This window comes from Rhinatrema bivittatum, chromosome 1 (genome assembly GCF_901001135.1).
Source record: "Rhinatrema bivittatum chromosome 1, aRhiBiv1.1, whole genome shotgun sequence".
Lineage (NCBI taxonomy): Eukaryota > Metazoa > Chordata > Amphibia > Gymnophiona > Rhinatrematidae > Rhinatrema > Rhinatrema bivittatum.
Genome location: NC_042615.1, coordinates 478972366 through 478994008, shown reverse-complemented (window position 1 = coordinate 478994008; position 21643 = coordinate 478972366). Strand labels below are relative to the sequence as shown.

The 21643-nt window shown below is 45.8% G+C and overlaps 1 protein-coding gene across 3 annotated transcripts in view; it reads left to right on the top strand.

Annotated features, from left to right (window-relative positions):
• Positions 1 to 21643, top strand: part of MTAP (methylthioadenosine phosphorylase) — a 192801-nt gene that overhangs the window by 106784 nt on the left and 64374 nt on the right. For all 3 annotated transcript variants that reach the window (XM_029606853.1, XM_029606844.1, XM_029606862.1), the window contains exon 6: positions 7706 to 7945. In XM_029606853.1, coding sequence (XP_029462713.1) covers positions 7706 to 7945 — 240 coding nt within the window. The remainder of the gene's footprint in view (positions 1 to 7705; positions 7946 to 21643) is intronic.

Genomic DNA, 21643 nt, shown 5'->3' with positions numbered 1-21643 from the left:
TGTTCCTCCTTCTGCCAGCCTGCATTCAGTGAGCTCTCCTGGGCTGCTCCTTCTCCTGCTATCCCATATTGCAGGGCCATCTTTAGACCTGTTCTGTGCTACCACTGTTGAAGCCCAGTGTGGTCGTACCATTTCTACCAGTCTAAAGATGGGCCCGCCTGTCTAAACTTCAGTAAGACCTTCAACACTATTCCACACAGAAAACTGGTTAACAAACTAGCCAGTATGGGAGTAGTTCAGGAAGTTAACAGGGAGCCTAACTTTCAAAACTGTTCATGGTATAGCATTTGTGCTTATAAGTGTGACAGGTATAGATTTATCCACAAATAGGGGGAGAGTATTGATAAAGAGAGAAGAATTAACAATAAAACGAGACTCAGCAAAACATACACATTAGCCATCGTTGCGAGGAGCTGATATCATAGGAGGAGAAGAAGAATTCAGAGAGGAGATAGAAATTTGCCTCTGAGTTATAAAATTAGATAGTTTTGGGGGTCAAAAAAAAAATATTGACACCCCCCCTGCATTTTGATCGTACACTTGAAGGAGAAATGTAACCAAAAGAATGCCCCCAATTGCAACTAATATTTGCTTTTTAAATGATTATATATTTGGAATAATGCTATGTAGCTGCGGATATACTTAAAATCTTCAGTTCACTGATACCACTGCCGGTTCACCCAGTCCATTTCTGACTCACCTCTAGCACTTCACCCTGAACCTCTGCCAGTTCACCCTGAACGCCCACTCAAACACTGCAGCCAACAGACAAATCCGATTTCACTTATGCCAGTCAATGAGCAGGTATAAAAGTGTATGAATAAGTTGGTAATGCATGGGCATATACCATTTAAAAAATAGTAATTAACGCACATACTTCAAAACCATGCCTGGGAATTCCCCTAGCCTGTCCCTTTTTTCCGCCAGCAAAACGGGTACCCAAATTGGAAAATACACATGTACTCTCATCGTTTATAAAATAACATATCCACAAGTACATGCTTCTTATGAACGAAACATCCTTGAAAGCTTACTCCTAAGTGAGGAACTGGTTAAGCCACAGAACTTGAAGGGTAGTGGCCAATGGACTTGCTCGAGTGAAGATAAAGTAATCAGGGAGGTGCTTCGGAGCTTGGTTCTCGAAAAATATGCCTATTTGCACATGACCCAACGTTTTATGACTTGAAAAATTGGTCAAGGACTTAGGATCCATTAAAAAAATAAAAAGTATAAAATTATGCATGGGTGGGTGACGAGGGGCACTCATGAGCTGCTGAGAAGATGGCTGCCTAAAGTCCCAGCTCCTCTAACCCATGCAGATTAAATCTGCATTTTGCTGTTATTTTGTTACTTTATTCTCAAGATCTGCATCCTATCTTCTTAAAGATGTCAGGAAACAAAATAAAATAGAAGCGGCTTTCACTCTGGCTTCTGGCATTAAAAGGTCTAAATATAACCCTCCGACTTCTTAAAGGCAGCCGCCTGGCAAGGCTGCCTGCAGATATTATACTGGATCTGTTATAGTTCCGAGTTACCTATCTTCTACAGCTTCTTCATCTTCCAAGTTCCATCACCCTGGTTTTATTGTACCTTTTTTTTTTTTGCCTTTTCTTCTGTTATGGTTAATGTTAAAACCTGATGTTCCTTGTAAACCGATACGATATGATCTGTATCATGAATGTCGGTATAAAAAAAGTACTAAATAAATAAATAAATCTCACCTTGTTTGCAATCCCCTCTGCAAGCTATTACCCTATTTTCTCACTTATTTAACTTTGGTCACCTTGTTTCTAATCTGTATAAGAATATAAAAGAGGCTAAATTCAGTCACTGTGTAGTTTGAGAAGCTTTGGGACCTTCGTATACCAACCAACTTTTCCTTGGAGCAGTACTGGAAGTCCACTATTCCAGTTTCATTATCTTCTGCCATAATTATAAAAGGACAGGACGTTATCCTGTCCTTTTATTTCTCTCCCCTCCCAGTTCTATCTTCCTTGTTATTTGTAACTGCTTTCTCCGCACCATAGTCTAGTTTGAAGTTTATTTTGCACCCTGTTCAACTGTAAACCAGCATGATGTGATTGTATCATGAATGCCGGTATATAAAAAACCTAAATAAATAAAATAAATAAATAATTCTTTTTGTTGCATTATGGACTCCCTGGAAGCTTTATAGGGCTGGACTAGCGTCAACATATGGATGTCGGTCCTGCATTGAGCCCAGTGTGCCCTTGTCTCATATGCTTTACCTTTGTCCTCTAACTTCATCTTTTTGGCAGGAAGTATGGGCTTAAATTTCAGTGTTTTTAAATATTACATCTGCTCTCCTATAGTAGTAGTAGTCTAACATCATTTGCTCTATACCCTTTTCTGACTGCTTCACAAGGGAAATGACTTGATGTTCTCCTTATTATTACTATTAAAATTGTACTTACCAATTGGAAAATCAAAACTTGGCTTAATGAGCATTTTTGGTGAACCTCCATGTGCTTGTATTGTAAATTATAAAAAGCTTGCAGCAGTTAGATAAAGAATTGCCCAGTGAGTTGAATTGTGGGGGCCTGTGGATCATTTTTATTTTAACCTTTAAATGATGTCTCTCCCCGGGCTTCTTGCCTTTTTTTCTAATTTCCTTCCTCCTGTCCTTTTTTTAAGATTGCACTAAGCATGAACTGATGACTTTGTGATATTATACAAATTGTAGCAGTGCACGTCTCATGTTCTGGTTCAGCTATGTTTGCTGTTATGCATGTTTTATTGACATATAATATTATGTTTTTATCTCTTTATTTATGTCAAAGTCAGTAAGAGATTTGAACTGAAAAAAAGTTATGCATTTGGGTTGTAAAATCCCATGGGTCATCTTAGTCATCACATGCAATTGGGAAAGGGAAACTGAGGAAATATGACTTAACTGAGAGAGATGCTTGATATAACATAGCAGTAAATGTGGTAGTGACCTAAACTATAATATTATCCAAGCAAGCCTAGCACAGATATAGAGGATACTGGTGAAAGCAGAAGAAGACCTGAGAATCACTAGGGGCAGCAGCGACACAGTAGACAGGTGCACCTGGGCAAGGCACTTTAGCAACACATCTTTATTTGCCAACAACTACCGTATGTACTCTTAAAATAGCTTTTCACAGGAGTCCAGCATAATGTTGGAACTCTATATAATACACTCTAGTAATTATTGGATCTAATTTGTAAAACATTTTCTTTTCTGTGTCCTTTTATGATACTGGAGAAAGAGGATGCACACCCAAAATTGTAAAATTAAACTTTACTCTCTTCTCTGGTGTTCAGAGAACAGATGATCATAATTCTGGTTTGACTAATTCTGGAGTTTTACATTATTGGGGAGGGGTTTGCTTCAGAATGGTGAGCTTCCCTCATGAATGCACTACAAAATTCCCTCATGAATGCACTGCAGAATTCAGATCCCTATTAAAGACTTGGCTATTCAAACAAGCCTTCCCCCAAAACCTTTAGCAGTCCCTGCCTAATCGCCTCCTTCTATTACTCCAGTTATTCCCCTATCCTGTACATAGTTATGTTAGCACTTGCACTTGCACGTGCTTTACCTGTCATCAAGTTGCCCCTTGCGATTTTTTGCCCCTTTCTTTGCTTTTCTTTGGTTTAATGTATCCCCTCTCCACTACCTGTTCTTTTGTAATTTCCATTCTATAGTTTCGCTGTAAACCGATATGATGTCTCTACGAATATCGGTATAGAAGACTCTTTAAATAAACAAATAAATGAATGCCTCTTATCCTGATGGGCGCACACCACCTGGTATCTGTGCAATCCAAGAGACTCTCGTGCGGGGCCCAGAGTCTGTATAAAGCCATTCTTCTGAGCCAAGGGGATCTAAATCAATGTCATCATTTGAAGATTGAATACAAATGTTTGTCCATTTAATTCAGTCCCCTTCTGATCGCCGATGATAAAGCACAATGGGTTGAGTGGGTTGGTTAAGCTAAGGGCTGCTTAGCCCCCATTTGCATCTACGAGGTCAGAGGGTTGAGGGAAGAGGTTAAGGAGTAAGAGGGAGAAATTCTCAGGTGCTGAGCACAGCGGTCATATGGCACTCTTGTCTTGTCCTCACCTTGATCCTCCCTTCACTCCTGCCTTAAGATGAGGAGTATGGGTTTGAAATTGGTGTCACTTTTATGTCCTGAAAAAAAAGGATAGAGGAAGGCCCCAGAAAAGGAAAAAGATGTGCAGCATGACTAGGTAAAATATTAGCAGTAACAAACTATTTTTCTTAAAATCATATTAAATTTGCATTTTGGGGAGGTAATTTTTCAAACAATTATACATGAGTTGTACTCGTAAAATTGGCATATACGCGTGTAAACAGCCTCTGTGCACAATAAGGGGTAGATTTTAAAAGGCCCGTGCGCACGGTTCCCAGCACGTGCACATGGACACGGCTATTTTATAACATACGCCGCCCAGTCCACTCCTTTATTGGAGTGGACTGGGAGAGAACATTCCTAACCCTATACTTCCTCCCTCCTCCCCTCTCCTCTCCGACCCATAAACCTACCCTAGCTATCCCCAGTTTTTTTTGTTTTTATACTTAGTGCTTCTCTGGAGCAGAAGTAAACTCTGCGCACTCTGCGTGCGCTTCCCTGGAACAGCGTGTAATGGTGCTGTCCCGGCCTGCTCCCCGCCCGTACCCCACTTCCCCCAGCCCGCCCCTTTCTTCAGGCCCGGCACTCCTGTGCGCATCGGGAATTACGCGTGTGGCTGGGCCCTTTCTACAGTGCGCTCGGTGCACGCAGGACCCAGCCACACACTTAACCCCCGGTATTTGCACATGCGGGCCTTTTAAAATCGACTTGTCAGTGAATTGTCAGAAGGACAGAAGCACATATGCACTGTAGCTGCTGCACAGAATAGTATGCACATACAAAGAAGAGTGTTCTGACATGGGATTTGGAAGTATGCACACATTTGATATTTTATAAATTGAATATGCGCATACATTAAACATGCACACATGCTTTTACACCTACTAATAAAGTCCAAAATTAATCTGGACTTCTCTTTGGTCTGCAGCTTTTGGATGGAGGGTGTGATGCAAGTGGTAGAGAATGTGGGTGAACTGGTGAAGACTTGGGTCAATGGTGCAGGTCTCAGCAAACTGTGCTTGGAAATATGCACACAAGCAAGTGTTTTCAGAGGCGAGATACAAGTATACCTCAGCCAGCTTTATAAAATACCTGCCTCCGCACATTAACTGAGAGTTATATGCCATTTTCATATATCATAAAATGTGTGCACTTTTATAAAATGGGTGTTTAAAATATGTAGATATTAAAAAGAAAACTATACATATACTGAAACATACACATGCACGTGTGTGGTATTTTATAAACTTTGCAGCTCCTGTGCAATCTATAAATACAGATATAACTTTAGGTGCACCTATGTATTCCCATGTGTGCTGAATTATGCACACTATTGAAAACTACCTCCTTTGTATATGCTTGAGATATGTTGTTTTCTCTTTATCATTAAATCAGAATAAATATTTTTCCTGACCGGGTCTATATGTTGATTTTCCACGTATTTATAGATGGTGGCTAACCATATTGCCTCAGTGCTTTCTCCTGTCCCAGAAACATGTGCCATGTCTCATTCACCTTAGCTATCAAAGCATATCAATATATGAGAAACGATGCAAATCTAGTTTTAAAGATAAATGAGATTTACTGGTGATTTACTATGTAGTAAACTGTAATAGGTTCCAGGGGAAGAATTCCTGGTATTCTGTTTTTCCCATGTATGATTAATTTAAATCCGAAGTCCCTTACTTGAATGTATGGCTGCAGAAACTGCCATTAAATTAGCCTGTTGCTATAGATCCATTTAAAAAAAAAAATCTTATTTTTATAAAAACATAGTATTTTAGTGAGAAAAAGAAAAGTGCCATATCGTCAGAGGCTGTTCCAGGCAGTCTAGCACAGACATTAGAAATTTGGTGAGCAGCTCGGTCATGAAGCACCTTAATGAGATGGAAAAATCCTTTTATCTCATGAGGAACTTGTGACTGAGGCCATTAGTATGCTTAAATGGCTGAAATAAAACAGATGACAGGTGAGCAGAATTCAAAATGAAGTTCAATACGCTCATCCTTTTAATATTGAATGAAAGTTAGCAGGTCAAGGCACCCTGCTCCTTCCAGGATTTGTATTTCAGCAGCATGCTAAGCACCTGTTACCTCTTCTGAAACCGGGATGACGAGTCAGGAAGATCCAGTAGGGTGTGGTTATATTGTCTGTAAATAGTGCTGATCATGTTATCACAATTTTTCTAATAAGTAACCATCCATGTGCAGTCATTTTTCACTATTTAAATGGCTAGATATATCTATATCTATATATCTATCTAGCTATATATATATATATTTTATAGTGCAAACATGATGCCTCAGATTTTCACATGCCTTGTCACAGAATCCATCTCCAGGCTGTCACAGGGAGTCAAGGGCCTCATCTATATGTGCTGTATCTAACTATGCTACAGCAGTTTTTTGGTCACTCATTTTCTGTTTTATTCAGTCGTTGAGGAGCAGAAAGTTCATTAAGGTATATGTAGACTTCTTAGCAGTTGATAAAAGCAGCATTTCAGCAAAGCCAACTCAAATATTTTGAAATACTTTTTCAGGATTGTAGAGGGTTAAAACACATCACTGTTTACATTTCTGAGGAGAAAAAAAAAGTGACCTTTACATTAAAAAGGTTGCTTTGGAATTTGCGGGCCAGTTTTAAATACTGCACATTAGTTGCTTTCTGACCTGCTGTCGGATCCCCTGCTGGGTGTACTCATGGATCTGAAGAACAGACACACAAGTTAGGTACAGGTCTAGGCATTTACTTCAACTTATACAAATGCAAACAGATCAGTCTTTGATCTTGGCAACAGGGAACTTAATAATTCCAGCCTTAAACAAAGATTCAGTGAAGTCCATAGACGAGAAGGCCTAGTGTAGGTGCAGCGCAAGCATTTCACATTCAGAGTCAGAATGCAGGACCGAAATTCTGTGCCAAGAAGCTGGTCAGACTTCAGAGTTGTTTCCAGAAATCCCTTTTCACTCATCCTTCAACAGATCTATTTCCTGGAGGGTGGGGGAGGGGGGTTATTGTTTTGGAAGCTAACCTTGAAGTCATGCTCCGAGGCCTTAGGTCTTTTCCGCTGTTTTCAGGCTAGTCCACTGGTCTGGGCATCTGCCCTATGAACTGAACCATCCCCTTTTCACACACCATAGTGACCAGACCTCATTCTCAACTGCTGGCGATGTCGGAGATCTTCTGACCGAGCTTGGGGTTTTCTGAGAAGATACTATAGCAGGGTGTTAGAGCGCCACTGGAGAAGGAACAAGCACTCGCTGGGGTGTGCTGTCCCTCAAAGTACAATCTGAATAATGTTCTGAAAATACTGCTAATGCCTGGGTTGGAAGTCATGGTGGCACCATTGCTTTGTTTAGTGGGATTGGCCAGACCAAGGTGCAGAATATAACTAGGACTGTGATGACGTCAGTAGGTGAAACTGAAAACCTTGCTCTAAATACTCTAGGCAAGACGCTGAAAATTGTGTGGGTTGAGTAAAAAAAAAAAATGCATGCACTGTTGGCACGCACACGCTTACATGCCTTTGGGTTACCAATGGATTTTACTTGTCAATTTTTTAGGTTCTTATCGAGGTGGCCAAAAAGCTGGGGATCAAATGCCACTCAAAGGGCACGATGATAACGATCGAGGGACCTCGCTTCAGTTCTCGGGCAGAAAGCTTGATGTTTCGTCTCTGGGGAGCCGATGTCATCAACATGACCACAATTCCTGAAGTGGTGCTCGCCAAGGAAGCAGGACTCTGCTATGCAAGTGTTGCTATGGCAACAGACTATGACTGTTGGAAGGAGCATGAAGAAGCAGTGAGTGGATTTTTCGGGGGTTTCTTACATTTCTGATTGTACATCATCTTATTTATTTATTTTTTTTTTTTTTTAAGAAACACAGAATCTCTCCAGAAATATTACTGAATGATATGAAATGCCTCATTCCCATCCAGTTCACAATTGAATACATGTGCATTCATGTTAAGGCACTGTAAAGAGTTCTTTCTGAATATTTCAAAAGCACTGTGCACTCTTTGAATGAAAAAAAAGTTGAAAAGTAAGTTGAAAAGAATTACAAAAAGCTGTCAATAAATTTTGCCACAGTTGTGTTGCAGCCCTCCTAAGGTGCAGTCTGCTGCAGGGCCAATTCGAGGGCAGCTGTTAGCGAGGCAGGCTAAAGCCGGACTTCTATGGATACAACAAACAGCAGATGTTGGATTTGTCAAAATTAAAATTGTAATAGTTTTTTTAATGAGGGGATTTTAGATTTGGAATGTGGTTACCTGTCGTTCCATATTTGAGCTCAAGGTGAGTTAACAGTTCAGGTAACTATAGTTACTTTCCAGTCCCAGAAGGCTCACAATCTAATCTTGTAGAAGAGGCAGTGGAGAGTGAAGTGACCTTGCCCAAGGTCACAGGAAGCAGCAGTGGGGGAAGGGGGATTTGAACCCTGTTTTTTCTGGCTCTTCTGACCTGTTCCAACTACTAGGCCATACCTCCACTCAGTATGCCCCCAGAAATCTCACCTTCCCAGGCCCTTTCCCTATTGCTCTCCACTAAAACTTAGATTGGAAAGCTATCCTAATTTAAAATTCTTTTTTTTTTCTACTGAAAGAAATTTAGATTTGGGATAAAAAGGGTCTACAGCTTTCTGGAGGTATGCTACCAGATTCCCATGGATTCCCATGGCTTTGGCGCTTTTTATCTCTAATAAGACCTGTGATAGCTGCGCATACTCTGCTGGGCAGTGTATGCTGAGAGCTCAGGAATCTTCATGTTAATGGTTCACTAGAAAGTTGCTTAAATTGGGGGAAAAAAAATATACCAAGACATTTTAATATGAAAACCTGCCAGCAATGCTAAGTATGCCTGGAAGGGGGGAGGGGCAGAGAAGAGAGGCACATATTGTGTCCCTAAAGCCATGTCAAGTCAGAATCCATACATGGTGTTCAAATAGGTATTTGATGTATTTTAAACATCTCAGTAAATCACTTCCATCTGGATTTACCCTGTATATTCGCACGCTGGCCTATCACAAGCCTGGCCGCTTCTAATTGAATACCCGATTTGCTATTCGCTTAAAACAAAGCAAAAAAGCCCTGCTAATCATGTGTAGCTTTGGTTAACTCCTCTGTTTTAGACTTTAATAATGCCATTCAGTTTTGAAAACTTAAATCCGTGCCTAGTGTCAACACGTAGTGGCAGATAAGACCGGCTGTCCCCTCCAGTCTGCCCAGTTATTCCTGTTCTCACTGCTAAGAATATATCTAGGGTTTTCTGTTTTTAGTTTGTAACCGATAAGTATTGATAAAACACCCCCAATGCAAAAAAAAAAAATAAATTAAAATAGGTTGATTCAAGAAACATTTCCCTTAGTACTCTCTCACCCTTCCCTTTGCTTGTATTGGATACTTCATTCTTTGTTATGCAGTTTCCATGCTGATGAGTCATTAGACACACAAGTTCTTAATAATTGAGGAGATTAGACCTGCTTTCAGCTCGCTCCTCCCCCCCCCCCCCCCCCCCATTAAAACACATACCACTTTTTGGCATTTAACATAGGCCGCAGTTTAATCCATAAACCCGAGCCCCTTACAGACAATAGTAAATTATAACATGTAACCACCAACTCCCCCTCCCTCCTTATCTTCCCCCTTCCTCCCCTTTTTTGTCTCTATCCCTCCTCCCAGAGGTAAAGTACTGCCACTCTCCTCGCCCCCCCCCCCCTTGCCCCACCTCACTCCAGCGAGGGCAAGCTCTGGCCCTAAGCTATAGCCTCCAAGCTCGCAGTCCTTCTTGTGCAGCAGCCCCCCCCAACTGCACAATTTGCCCCCCACATCTCCCCCCCCTTTTGAACCTTACAAATTCTTCCATAGTAACTAGGGCTCGGGTTATACCAGCACAGCAAGAACTGTTTACCCAGTTCTTGTTTCCCCCCCACTGCGGCCTCAGATCTTCTAAACAGCACCACCTCCAAACTATCTTGCATAGAATTATTAAATAAATCCATACCAATGTCCGACAGATGTACCCAGTCTCCCTGAAATAAACACCCCCCCCCCATTCCCATCTATGTCTCACCCAAAAACCACCTTCTCTGGTCACGCATTTACCCGACTGCCAATTCATTTTCGTAATCCCTGCTTTCCATAACACTTCAGATTTACATTTAAGCCTGACGATGATATTGGACCATCCCCGCAGCACCATTGGCCATCGGATCCATATTTGCGAAAGGTCCTTTTTGATACAAGTTATCAATTCCTGGCATGACTTTTTTCCCACGTCGTTTCCCCCAAGATGAATGAGCAAGACATCTGGCACACCCCGCTCGTTCTCACAGGAATGGCAAGAGTTCGTCCCACATCATGCCCCTCTTGCTGAACCAGGACACACTCCACTGCCTCTGGTCCAGATCCAAGTGTTCCCCATATAGCCGCCTCAATGCTCGCCGCTCCGCACCACCCTGAGTATCTCTGAAACAGAAAAGACTGTCAAGCGCTCCCACTACCCCCTGGAGTCTCCCTCCTAAAAACCAGTTCTTCTACGACCCCCCTCTTAAATTTTTTTTTTAATTGTCTGATGTATTTCAGGAAGGCATTGGATTTCCATCGACCTATAGCTTGAATACCAGCTCCCGATATTCCCCCTTCCGCTGCTGACGTGGCTGCACCAATTCGAAAAGAATGCGAGTGGTAAAACTTCTCATTCTACCCCAGTTGTCTATTCAACATGTGTAATACCCTAGTGAATTGAAACCTAGTTAACGGCTTTCCATTCTCATGAATTAGAAAAGGACCTTGTAATGACGGTCTAACCCTCATAAATAGTTTGGTTAACCGCACTGGACATACCTCTACATTCGCTGCTGGCAGGAGCGCGATGAGTTGCCCTTTCCTTTTTTGGTCCGTTTTAGATTTCTGTAAAAAGAGCTCAACCCCTGCCGGGTCCAACTTGACATTCCGGACCAGGAGCCCTGATCCGAATGATCCCCTTTTGATTTTGCTACCAAGTCACTGATTCTCATGGCCCCGAAAAAAGCCAATGAAAAAGCTGTGCTGAACAGCACCTCATTGTCGGACCAGCATACCGCCGACAAGTGAATTGTTAACTGAATCAAATCCAAATATCTTATTGGTCTTCGTAAATCTCCCTTGCCATCCCTGTCCCTCTGCCACCCCTTTAGGACCCACTTTATCTGAAAACCCACCCAGCGGGTTACCCCATCCCTGCAACCTCTGGAGAAAGGCAAATCCCGCTAGCTGAGTTCGTACCAATCCCACTGAATATCCTAATCGCCAGGCTCTTAAAATATAACACACTAAACTCTCTTCTGGCACTGGCCCCGAAAGCCAACTGTCGGACCACAAAAAACGAGACACGATTGCCCTGCCCACTGTATAGGCTGCCCATGTAGCTGGCGCCACAGACCGCTGTATCAAACTCCATTCCTCGTCCGTCCAAGAGTCCACAAATCTTCCGGGAACTTCTCTGGTGACTCCTTCGCATGCGGTGCCAAATCCCGAAAAACCTTCCATTGGAAACGAGACAAAACATCGGCTATGAGGATCTCTCTCCCGGTTCATGCTTGGCCCTAATGCTTACATTTTACTTAAACAATGCGCTACTAATGCTCGAAGCAACCTGGAGACCCGTGGACACCGCACTGTCAAATTATTAATTACCTGAACCACCCCTAGATTGTCACACCAAAATACCACTCTCTGGTTGGCTAAGAGCTCTTTCCATATCACTACTGCTGCTACTGTAGGGAATAACTCCAGAAACGTGACATTCTTCATCAAACCCTTGTCCACCCAGTCCCTAGGCCACGGTTGAGCACACCACATCCCCTTAAAGAAAACTCCAAACCCTGCGCCCCCCGCTGCATCCGAGAACAACTCTATGTCCCGATTCCCTACTTCCAACTCTGGGATCACCCGTACCCCATTAAAGGACTGCAAAAAGACCCCACACCCCTAGCTCTTCCTGAATGGATTGGGTCACCTGTATATGATGATGACTCGCCTTGATACCCATAGTGGCTGAAGACAATCGTTGAATGAACGCCCTCCCCATCAGTATCACACGACACGCAAAATTCAATGACCCTATCAACGACTGCATTTTCTTTAGAGTCACTTTTCTCACACTCCTAGCCTCACCTACGAACTCCCACAATTTCACCACCTTGTCATCCGATAATCGGGAAATCATCGTATCCGAGTCCAATTCAGTTCCCAAGAATGTCAATTTAGTAGCCGGACCCTCCATCTTGTCCTCCACTATTGAGACCCCCCCCAACTGTTTCGCCATCTCCAAAAACCCTTTTAACTGCTCTCGACACAATTCGGTCTCGCTCTCTCCCACAAACAAAAAATCATCCAGGTAATGTAAACATTTGCTGACATCTGGTGTACCTTTCTGTTATTCACTGCAGGAAGGAACTAAATGCTTCAAAGTATGTGCAAGATATGGCGCATCCCATTGGCAACGACCTATCAACGAAATAACCCCCATCAAAATAAAATCCTAATAAATGCAAACTGCTCGGGTGAATTTGTAACAACCTTTGCCTTTGCCATCAAGGCCCTCCACCCCACTTGCTGTACCAATGCCAGAGCTGCATCAAATGAAGCGTAACGAACCGTACATTTTTCTTTTGGAAGGTAGTCATTCACTAATGCTCCTTTCGGAGAAGGCAAATTAAGGATCAACCTGTACTTCCCAACTGCTTTCTTCGGAATAACCGCCAAAGGAGACAGATGCATCCGATCGAATGGAGGCACCTCGAATGGGCCCGCAATCCTCCCTAATTGCAACTCCAAATCTAATTTTTCCCACACTACCTCCTCCAATTGACCCATTGATTTAGCATTCCGTATCCCCCCCACCCCCAGGACCTTCATATGGAATCTGAAAACCCTCCTTGAAACCCCAAAAAAGCAACTGTGCTGCCTTGTGATTCAGATAAGTTTGCAGCCTCACCGGCGATCCCGCCAGCCTCAACAATTCATGACTTTCCACTCTTGACCGCTGTGTTACCTCCTTGAGTGCACTTGGAAGATGGGTGAGCCCCATTGCAGTTAGCACAGGCATGCCGGAACTTGCAATCTGGGAAAAGGCACGTGACTTTATGAAATCTCCAACATAGGTCCCCACTCCCTGTCGCACCCTTCCCGCTCGCTGTCCCTTTTCCCACTGACCCGCTAGCACGAAAGGAATAGTTGCCCCCTCCTCCTCCACCGGAACTGGCCCCTCCCACCACCAAAACCCCACCCGTTCCACGTTTCAGATTTCCCGCACTCTTATTTGTCATTCGGGTTAACCACAAGTTAATATCTTGAGTCACCCAAGACATAAATCGGTTCCCTGCCATCTTGTCCCTAAACTTTTCATCATAATTGAGCCAGGCCCAACCTTCATAGTCCCTAAACGCCCCTAATATGCTATCCCCATACGCCAGCAACGCACCGTACTGATCAGGCTGGAAGTGACCCACCACACTAGCCAAGCGGACAAAGCATCATACCCAGTTGATGATATTCTTAGACACCTTAATCCCTTTCGTAGCCTTTTTTCCCTTCTTCCTACTTTTCTTTCTATCACTCTTGCCCCCCTCTTCTACCTTCCAGCAACTGGAAAATATTAATATATTTTCTTTTACGAATTTTCCTCCTTAATTTATGTGGGACCCCTTCCCATAGCTCTGTCAAAGAAGCCAATGCCGGATGACCCATATCCTGTCGTGGCCCTTCCCCCCCCCCCCTTGAATCCCTTTACTCTCCAACTCACAGGAACATGATGTGGAAATCGATGACGAGCTTGAACTACTCCCTGCTGACCTCGGTCTTCTCTTCCTCCTGTGGACTCCTCGCCCCTCCTGTCTTTCCATTGATCCTTGCAACTCACCTGTGCCCCCACTCTCTCCAAGCTGTTCTCCCGAAACCACCTGGCCTCCGCTGCCCGACGTGCCAGCAGCCCTGCTCCTCTCTGGCATACCCAGCTGGGCCCTGTTTCTCCAAGCTTCGTGCTATGATGTGGATGGTGCTGCAATATCTTGCTCATTTGTAAATACATATGCACAAGCTGCAGAAACCTTGCCACCAAACCCTTTTTGTCCCATAACCAAATCCCGACCCGAAATTTTGGTCTCATATCTCCAACTCCCATCACCCCTTCCCTCGCTTTCCTCCCACCTCCCAAGTGACCCCTTTTTCCCTTCACCCTCCCCATTTCCCTTTGCCACGTGGGCCATCCTCCAAAACCATGCTGCCCTCTCCCTTCCCCAGCCAAAGCCGCCTGCTCCACATATTGTTCTGTATACCTGCCTTCATCCCTTACTTAATGCCCCCCGAGTTGCCTCCCTGGTGTGGTAAACATCTTTGCCGCACGCCAGCATGAGGGCCCAGTTTAGGAGATCGTGTTCCTCACCCAACCAAGATACCGCTTTTAAGCACCCGACTCCTCTCAGTTTATCTCAGGCCCCCTCTGGATGATTCCAGCTCCTGGAACTTCCCCTCCCTGTGTCTGCAAACAGATATCTGCCCGCCGCCCATCCCCGGGTTCCCTGCCTCCTTGTGACCTTTTCCTCTCGCTCCCTTGCATCCCCCAATCCTCGTGCCTGATCCTTTTCCCCGTTCCTCTACGTTCCCAACAAAACTCCGCCCTCCTAGCCGTGCCCTGAACACCCTCCCCAAGAAATGGCCTAGGAAAGGAATTGAATGCCCCACCCGATGCATTCATAGACAGATCTAAAGGCAAGAAATCCTCTCCGCCTGCTGCGATCCCCTTTTCCCTTGGCCCTACGGCTGGTCCTGCTTCCAGCCCGCTTTCCCCGAACTGGCATCGAAAAATTTAACGCCTGACTCACTAGGCTGCGCTGCCGAAGGGGAACCTGCCGGTCCCGCAAAATGGGGCCCTGACGTTGCTCTGCCTCGTCTGCTGACCAAAGGCCTGCCCGAACGGAGGGCCGCATGTGCTCCTCTCTCCCTACCCTTTCTCATCATCTGTTCCACCGATGCTACCTATCCTCCCTGCAATGGGAACTGGATAATAATGGGGAAAAAGAGCCGCTATGTAGGAAAGAAATCCGATCCTCCCAAACGCATGGGCCTACACCGTGACCTCTTATACCAACAGTTCAGATGGGCTACTATTAACAATATCCCAGACTAACTGCGAGTTGACTGGATGGTTTCTTACTATTATATTTATCATTATTGATTTTATACGTACACCTAAATTCCTCACACTCTGGATCATGAGCCCCGTGCACCCTCTCATCACACTGCTCCGACTCGAATGGCGCCAATTTGCTGCCATGTCATTCCTTATTTGCTGCCAATCACAACACCCCAATTCAAACCCCTACTCCGACCGTTAACCCAGCTTCCTAGCCTGTTTATATTCCTACTTTTCCTAGCGTGTAGCAGATGGACTCAGGACCAATGGGTATAGTGTACTCCTGATACCAGTTGGAGACAGATCAGATTTCAATCTGACGTCAGCCCTAGTACATATACCCCTGTAGGAAATGCAGCTCTTCAGTATTTTCCGTCTCCATAGCAGTTAGTGACTACCTGCACGCTCTCACAGCGTTAGAACAAATTCAACGGACTTGGTGTGCACCGCAGCTAGAGGAGTGTCATCAGCGGTGGCAGCCAGGAGGCAACTCTGGCTCCGAAGCTGGTCGGCCGACGCATCTTCCAAAATACGACTCACAAGGATGCCCTTTAAGGGCAGCGAACTAGAGAAACTGGCTAACAAATGGGGCGAGTCCCTATTGCCACGACTACCAGAGGACAGGAATAAGAAACACCAACGACCCTTCCCCCGATCTTCCAGGGGCAGAAGTTTGCAGCGCTTCAATCCATACAGAAACTCTTATCACGTGCCTCGTCCTACAGGCAGGAACCAGTCCTTTTGGAGCAAGCACAACAAAAGGGGAACCAGCTCGGGCCCCGGCCCCAGCCGCAACCCACAATGAGATTCGGCCGACCCGTCCAAAGGAAGAAGCCATAGGGGGCAGACTTGCCCTATTCTACCAAAGATGGGTCGAGATAACTTCGGACAAGTGGGTCCTAACCATCATTCGAGAGGGGTACTACCTGGACTTCCTCCGAACCCCTCAGGACAAGTTTGTGGAATCCCCCTGCCACGACCCCTCCAAGAGGGTGGCAGTGGAGGCAACTCTGACCAGATTACTGGCCCTAGAGGCCATAACCCCAGTGCCTCCGCAACAAATAAATGGAATAGTGCCCAGTATTTATTTTATCGTCCCCAAGAAAGAGGAAACATTCAGGCTCATCCTGGACCTCAAGTCAGTCAACCGCCACCTGAGGATCCCCTGCTTCCGCATGGAAACCCTACACTCTGTAATAAGGGCGATACTACCGGGAGAATTCCTCACATCCCTGGATCTGTCAGAAGCCTACCTACACATTACGATCCATCAAGAACATCAGCGCTTCCTTCGCTTCAAAATCCTGGACCGTCACTACCAGGATGCTGTGGCATTACCCTTCGGGTTAGCCACAGCACTCCAGACGTTCAGCAAGATAATAGTGGTGGTGCCAGCAACACTGAGGAAGGAAGGAATCCTCGTACACCCTTACCTAGGGCAAGGGCGAAATCCCCAGAGGAAAGTCGCCAGACAACCAGCAGAGCAAAGACCCTACTGGAGAGCCTCGGATGGGTGGTCAACACAAACAAGAGCTGTCTGCAACCCTCACAGACCCTGGAATACTTAGGAGTCCGATTCGACACCAGGGAAGACAAGGTCATCCTGACACCGGCGAGGAGATTAAAACTGATGAACCAGTTACGAACCCTGCTGAGCGAACATCGCCCCACAGCATGGGATTACCTACAAGTCCTCGGTCTCATGGCATCCACGCTGGAAGTAGTACCATGGGCACGAGCTCATATGAGGCCCCTACAGCACTCACTGTCTCAGAACTACACCGTACGTCTACCGCTCCCGGGAAAAGTTCGAACCCAACTATGGTGGTGGCTACAAGACGGCCACCTGAGCCAGGGAACAAGACTATCCTCACCGACCTGGATCCTGCTCACCACAGATGCCAGCCTACAAGGATGGGGAGCACACTGTGAAGAGTTAACCGCCCAAGGCCAGTGGAACGCAGAAGAGTCGGGGTGGAACATCAATCGCCTAAAGCCAGGGCAGTCAGACTAGCCTGCCTACCTTTCGGTCACAGACTCCAAGACAAAGCAGTCAGGGTAATGTCGGACAACGCCACAACAGTGGCATACATCAACCGTCAGGGAGGAACCAGAAGCCAATAGGTGTCCCTGGAAATAGATCCCCTAATGTCGTGGACGGAAGGGAACCTCCAGGAGATCTCGGCCGTCCACATTGCCAGGAAAGACAACATCACGGCGGATTACCTCAGCAGAGAAAGTCTATACCCAGGAGAATGGAGCTGTCGACCACAGCGTTCCAACTGATAGTGAACTGTTGGGGAACACCAACCATGGACCTTCTGGCAATGCCCAACGCCCAAGTACCCAGTTACTTTAGCCGCAGATGGGAACCTCAGTCCCAAGGCATCGATACCCTGGTTCAGACATGGCCACAGGAGACTCTGCTACACCCACCGTGGCCCCTACTAGGTGCGATCATTCACAAGATAAATCTACACGGGGACAGGTACTTCTTGTGGCCCTGGACTGGCCAAGACCATGGTACGCAGACATGCGGAGATTACTGACAGGAAACACCTCGCCACGACCTCCACACAGAGACCTGCTCCAACAGGGACTGATCCTCTATGAGGACCCAGCTCGATTCTCTCTTAGGGTCTGGCCATTGAGAGGGCTCACCCGAGAAAGAGCGGATACTCGGGAGCTGTAATCGACACCCTACTCCGAAGCCTGGTGCGAGGATCACAACATCATACATCGCTCAGTCAAAATCCCCGTGGTCTTGGAATTCCTACAGAACGGCCTACAGAAGGGATTGTACCTAAACTCCATCAAGGTACAGGTGGCCGCATTGTCATGCTACTGCGCCAAGAACGAGAGCGGCAGCATAGCCTCTCACCCGGATGTCTCCTGCTTCCTGAAGGGAGTTAAACACATCCAACCACCCCTAAATTGGCCGGTACCTCTTTGGAATCTCAACCTGGTCCTGGATTTCTTAGCAGGAGTCTCGTTCAGACCTCTCCGCGGCCTGCCTCTCCGACTGTTAACATTGAAAACAGCCTTCCTGCTGGCAGTCTGCTCAGCCCGTTGCATATCCGAGCTGCAAGCACTGTCCTGTCGTGAGCCGTTCCTCAGGCTCACCCCTGGAACCATCCAGTTGCGCACAGTTCCCTTGTTCCTCCCCAAAGTGGTGTCTCACTTCCACCTTAACCAAACCATCTCGCTACCATTGCCAGATGAACGTAAGAATTCGGAAGAGGCCATAAGTCTACGCCACTTCAACATTGGCAGACTCCTGGCCAGATATCTGGAGATGTCTGAATCCATACGAAAGACAGACCACCTGTTTGTCCTTCACAGCGGGAAGAAGCAAGGGGTAGCGGCCTCACGAGCAACCATAGCCCGCTGGATCAAGGAAGTCATCAAGGCGGCCTACGTAGAAGTGGGCAAGCCGCTACCTCTACAAATCAAGGCCCATTCTACTAGGGCCCAGGCAGTGTCCTGGGCAGAAACCAAGATGCTGTCACCCGCCGAGATCTGCAGGGCGGCGACATGGTCCTCCATCCACACCCTTTCCAGGTTTTACCGCCTGGATGTTCAGGCTCGGGAGGACACAGCATTTGCAAGGGCAGTACTAAGAGGGTCACGGGCAGCCTCCCACCCGGTTCGGGAGTAGCTTTTATACATCCCATTGGTCCTGAGTCCATCTGCTACACGCTAGGAAATAGAGAAATTACTTACCTGATAATTTCGTTTTCCTTAGTGTAGACAGATGGACTCAGAATCCCACCCACGGCTGCCGTTATTCATGAAAGCCTCGGGGGACAGCTCCAAGAGCAAGGGAATCAAAGTTAAGCCATGCTTTCCTTCATCTAGGGCACCCACTCTATCGGGTGTCGACGTTTCCCGGTTGAGGGCACTGGCGGTCTCCAGCTATAGCCAATTCAACTGATTCAAGTTAATCAATTTAACCAAGTTATAAAGTTAATCAAGATATTCAAGTTATGAAGTTATTCAAATTAGTCACACATATATCCACAATGCTTTTCGAGGAGAATACTGAAGAGCTGCACTTCCTGCAGGGGTATATGTACTAGGGCTGACATCAGATTGAAATCTGATCTGCCTCCAACTACTATCAGGAGTACACTATACCCATTGGTCCTGAGTCCATCTGTCTACACTAAGGAAAACGAAATTATCAGGTAAGTAATTTCTCCAATACCTCTTCTGCCTTTTCTCCCCTCCTACTCCTTCCCGCGCTAATCCCGTTATCATTGGCTGTGCAAGACGGGCTTGCACCACCTTTCTTTGTTGACGAGCCTCTATTCGTTGTCGCCTCCACTGGCCGGCAGTGCTGCACAGCTGTTTCCAGTGGTGAGCATTAGAGCTGGTGGTAAGAGGATAGAATGAGCTAGGGTGTGGAAGAAGTTGAGGACAGACTGGTGGAGCTGGGTTTGTGGGGGAGGGGGCAAAGAGTTCTAGGTAAAGAGTCATATGCTGGGAGAAATATATTGTTTTGTGATGGCAGCACATTTGTGATTTGGAAAAGGATATTCGTTTCAACCGGAAATGGTACTCAGCACCACAAAAACACCCAAGAAAATTTAAACATCTAAATGTACAATTTATTAAAACCTAAAAATAGAAGTCCTAGGTATATCCCAGTTGCCAGCCGTAGAAGCTTGTAGGATATTGCTCCTGATCCAAGTCTGTTTTTTGATTCTCAACCCCACTGAGTAGATGAGCATACAAGATCCCATATTTAATACTAGATACAGCAAATCCCCTTCCCCAGTATCTTACCACCAAGCTTTATAATAACTTAAAGCTACTAAAACTAGTGAGGCTGTTGCCTGAACTTTCAGTCTCCAAGATCCTTGTGGCCTTGTGAGACAGTACCTGGCCACCTCCAATCTGCCACTGTTGACCCAGTTGGGTTTTGAGGAATTTTAACCCACTTATACCCACCCAGCTTCCCCATGACCTGCAGTGTTGCTAGGTTGTACTTTCTGTGTCTGCCTCTTGTGTTTTGTTTTGTTTTTTTATCACCACCATTCATTTTGCGCTGACCTGAAATGACTCAGTCACAGTATCGACTGCTGCAGTGATTTCACTATGCTGTTGCTTTCTCCGTTTCCGTTGGCTAGGAGGGAACAAAAGCCTTCTGCACATACCAGCATGGGCCCCTTGTGTAGACTAGCGTGAAATGTTGGAGGGAATGGGAAATTAATTGCACTTTCTATAGACTTATTCCTTGCTTCTGGATGAAGTCCTTACTCATGTATAGGCTTGGCAGAATTCTCTTTTTTTTTTTTTTTTTAAATACTTTTGATGGCTAATATCAATATTTATTTTGAAAAGTTTCTCTACAAGTTTACCAACTTAAATTTTCAATTAAATTGGAGGTGGCAGTATATTGTTCAGTTTTGTAAACTTACAGATCAGACTATAAATATCCATAAAATCAACCAGCATATCTTCTTTAAATGATTCATGTATCTGTTCATTTGGTGGTACATTCATTTCTAAGAAAAAAGGGTGGAAAATATAGTATCTTTCATTATGCATGTTACGATCCCCCCTGTTGCTGCGCTACAGGTGGTAGCTCACCTTCCACTGGAGGCAGCTTCGAAGCCAGGGCCTCGCCTGTGTTCCATCCAGGACTTGCTCCAGGGCCTGAGAGGCCTAGCTGTTCCTGAGGCCTGCCTGTGGCTTGCTTGGCTGTTTAGACTTCCTGGTTTCCGGCCACGCCCTTTTCCCTAGGGGCTGGCTCGCAGCTCTCCACCTTAGTTATAGGACCAGCGAGGGGCGGTCCAGGTAAACTCCTCCCAGGGAGTTACCCACTTCAGCTGTATAAAAGGACTTTCTTGTCAGCTCCTGCTTGCCTTCGGATTAAGCACTACAGTCGTCTGTACCTCTGCCTTGATCCAGGTACTCCGTGGTCGTCTGTGCCTTGATGGCTCCCTGTCCAGTGTCTCTGCCTTGATGTCTGTTCCGGATGTTGCCATGATGTCTGTTCCTGATCCCATGCCTGATCCAGTTCCTGCCGTTCCTACCTGCTTGAGGCTGCCAGGAGTGCAGCAACCTTTCCTGCTGGAGGCTGCCAGGAGTGCAGCAACCTTTCCTGCTGGAGGCTGCCAGGAGTGCAGCAACCTTTCCTGCTTGAGGCTGCCAGGAGTGCACTAACCTTTCCTGCTGGAGGCTGCCAGGAGTGCAGCAACCTTTCCTGCTGGAGGCTGCCAGGAGTGCACTAACCTTTCCTGCTGGAGGCTGCCAGGAGTGCAGCAACCTTTCCTGCTGGAGGCTGCCAGGAGTGCAGCAACCTTTCCTGCTTGAGGCTGCCAG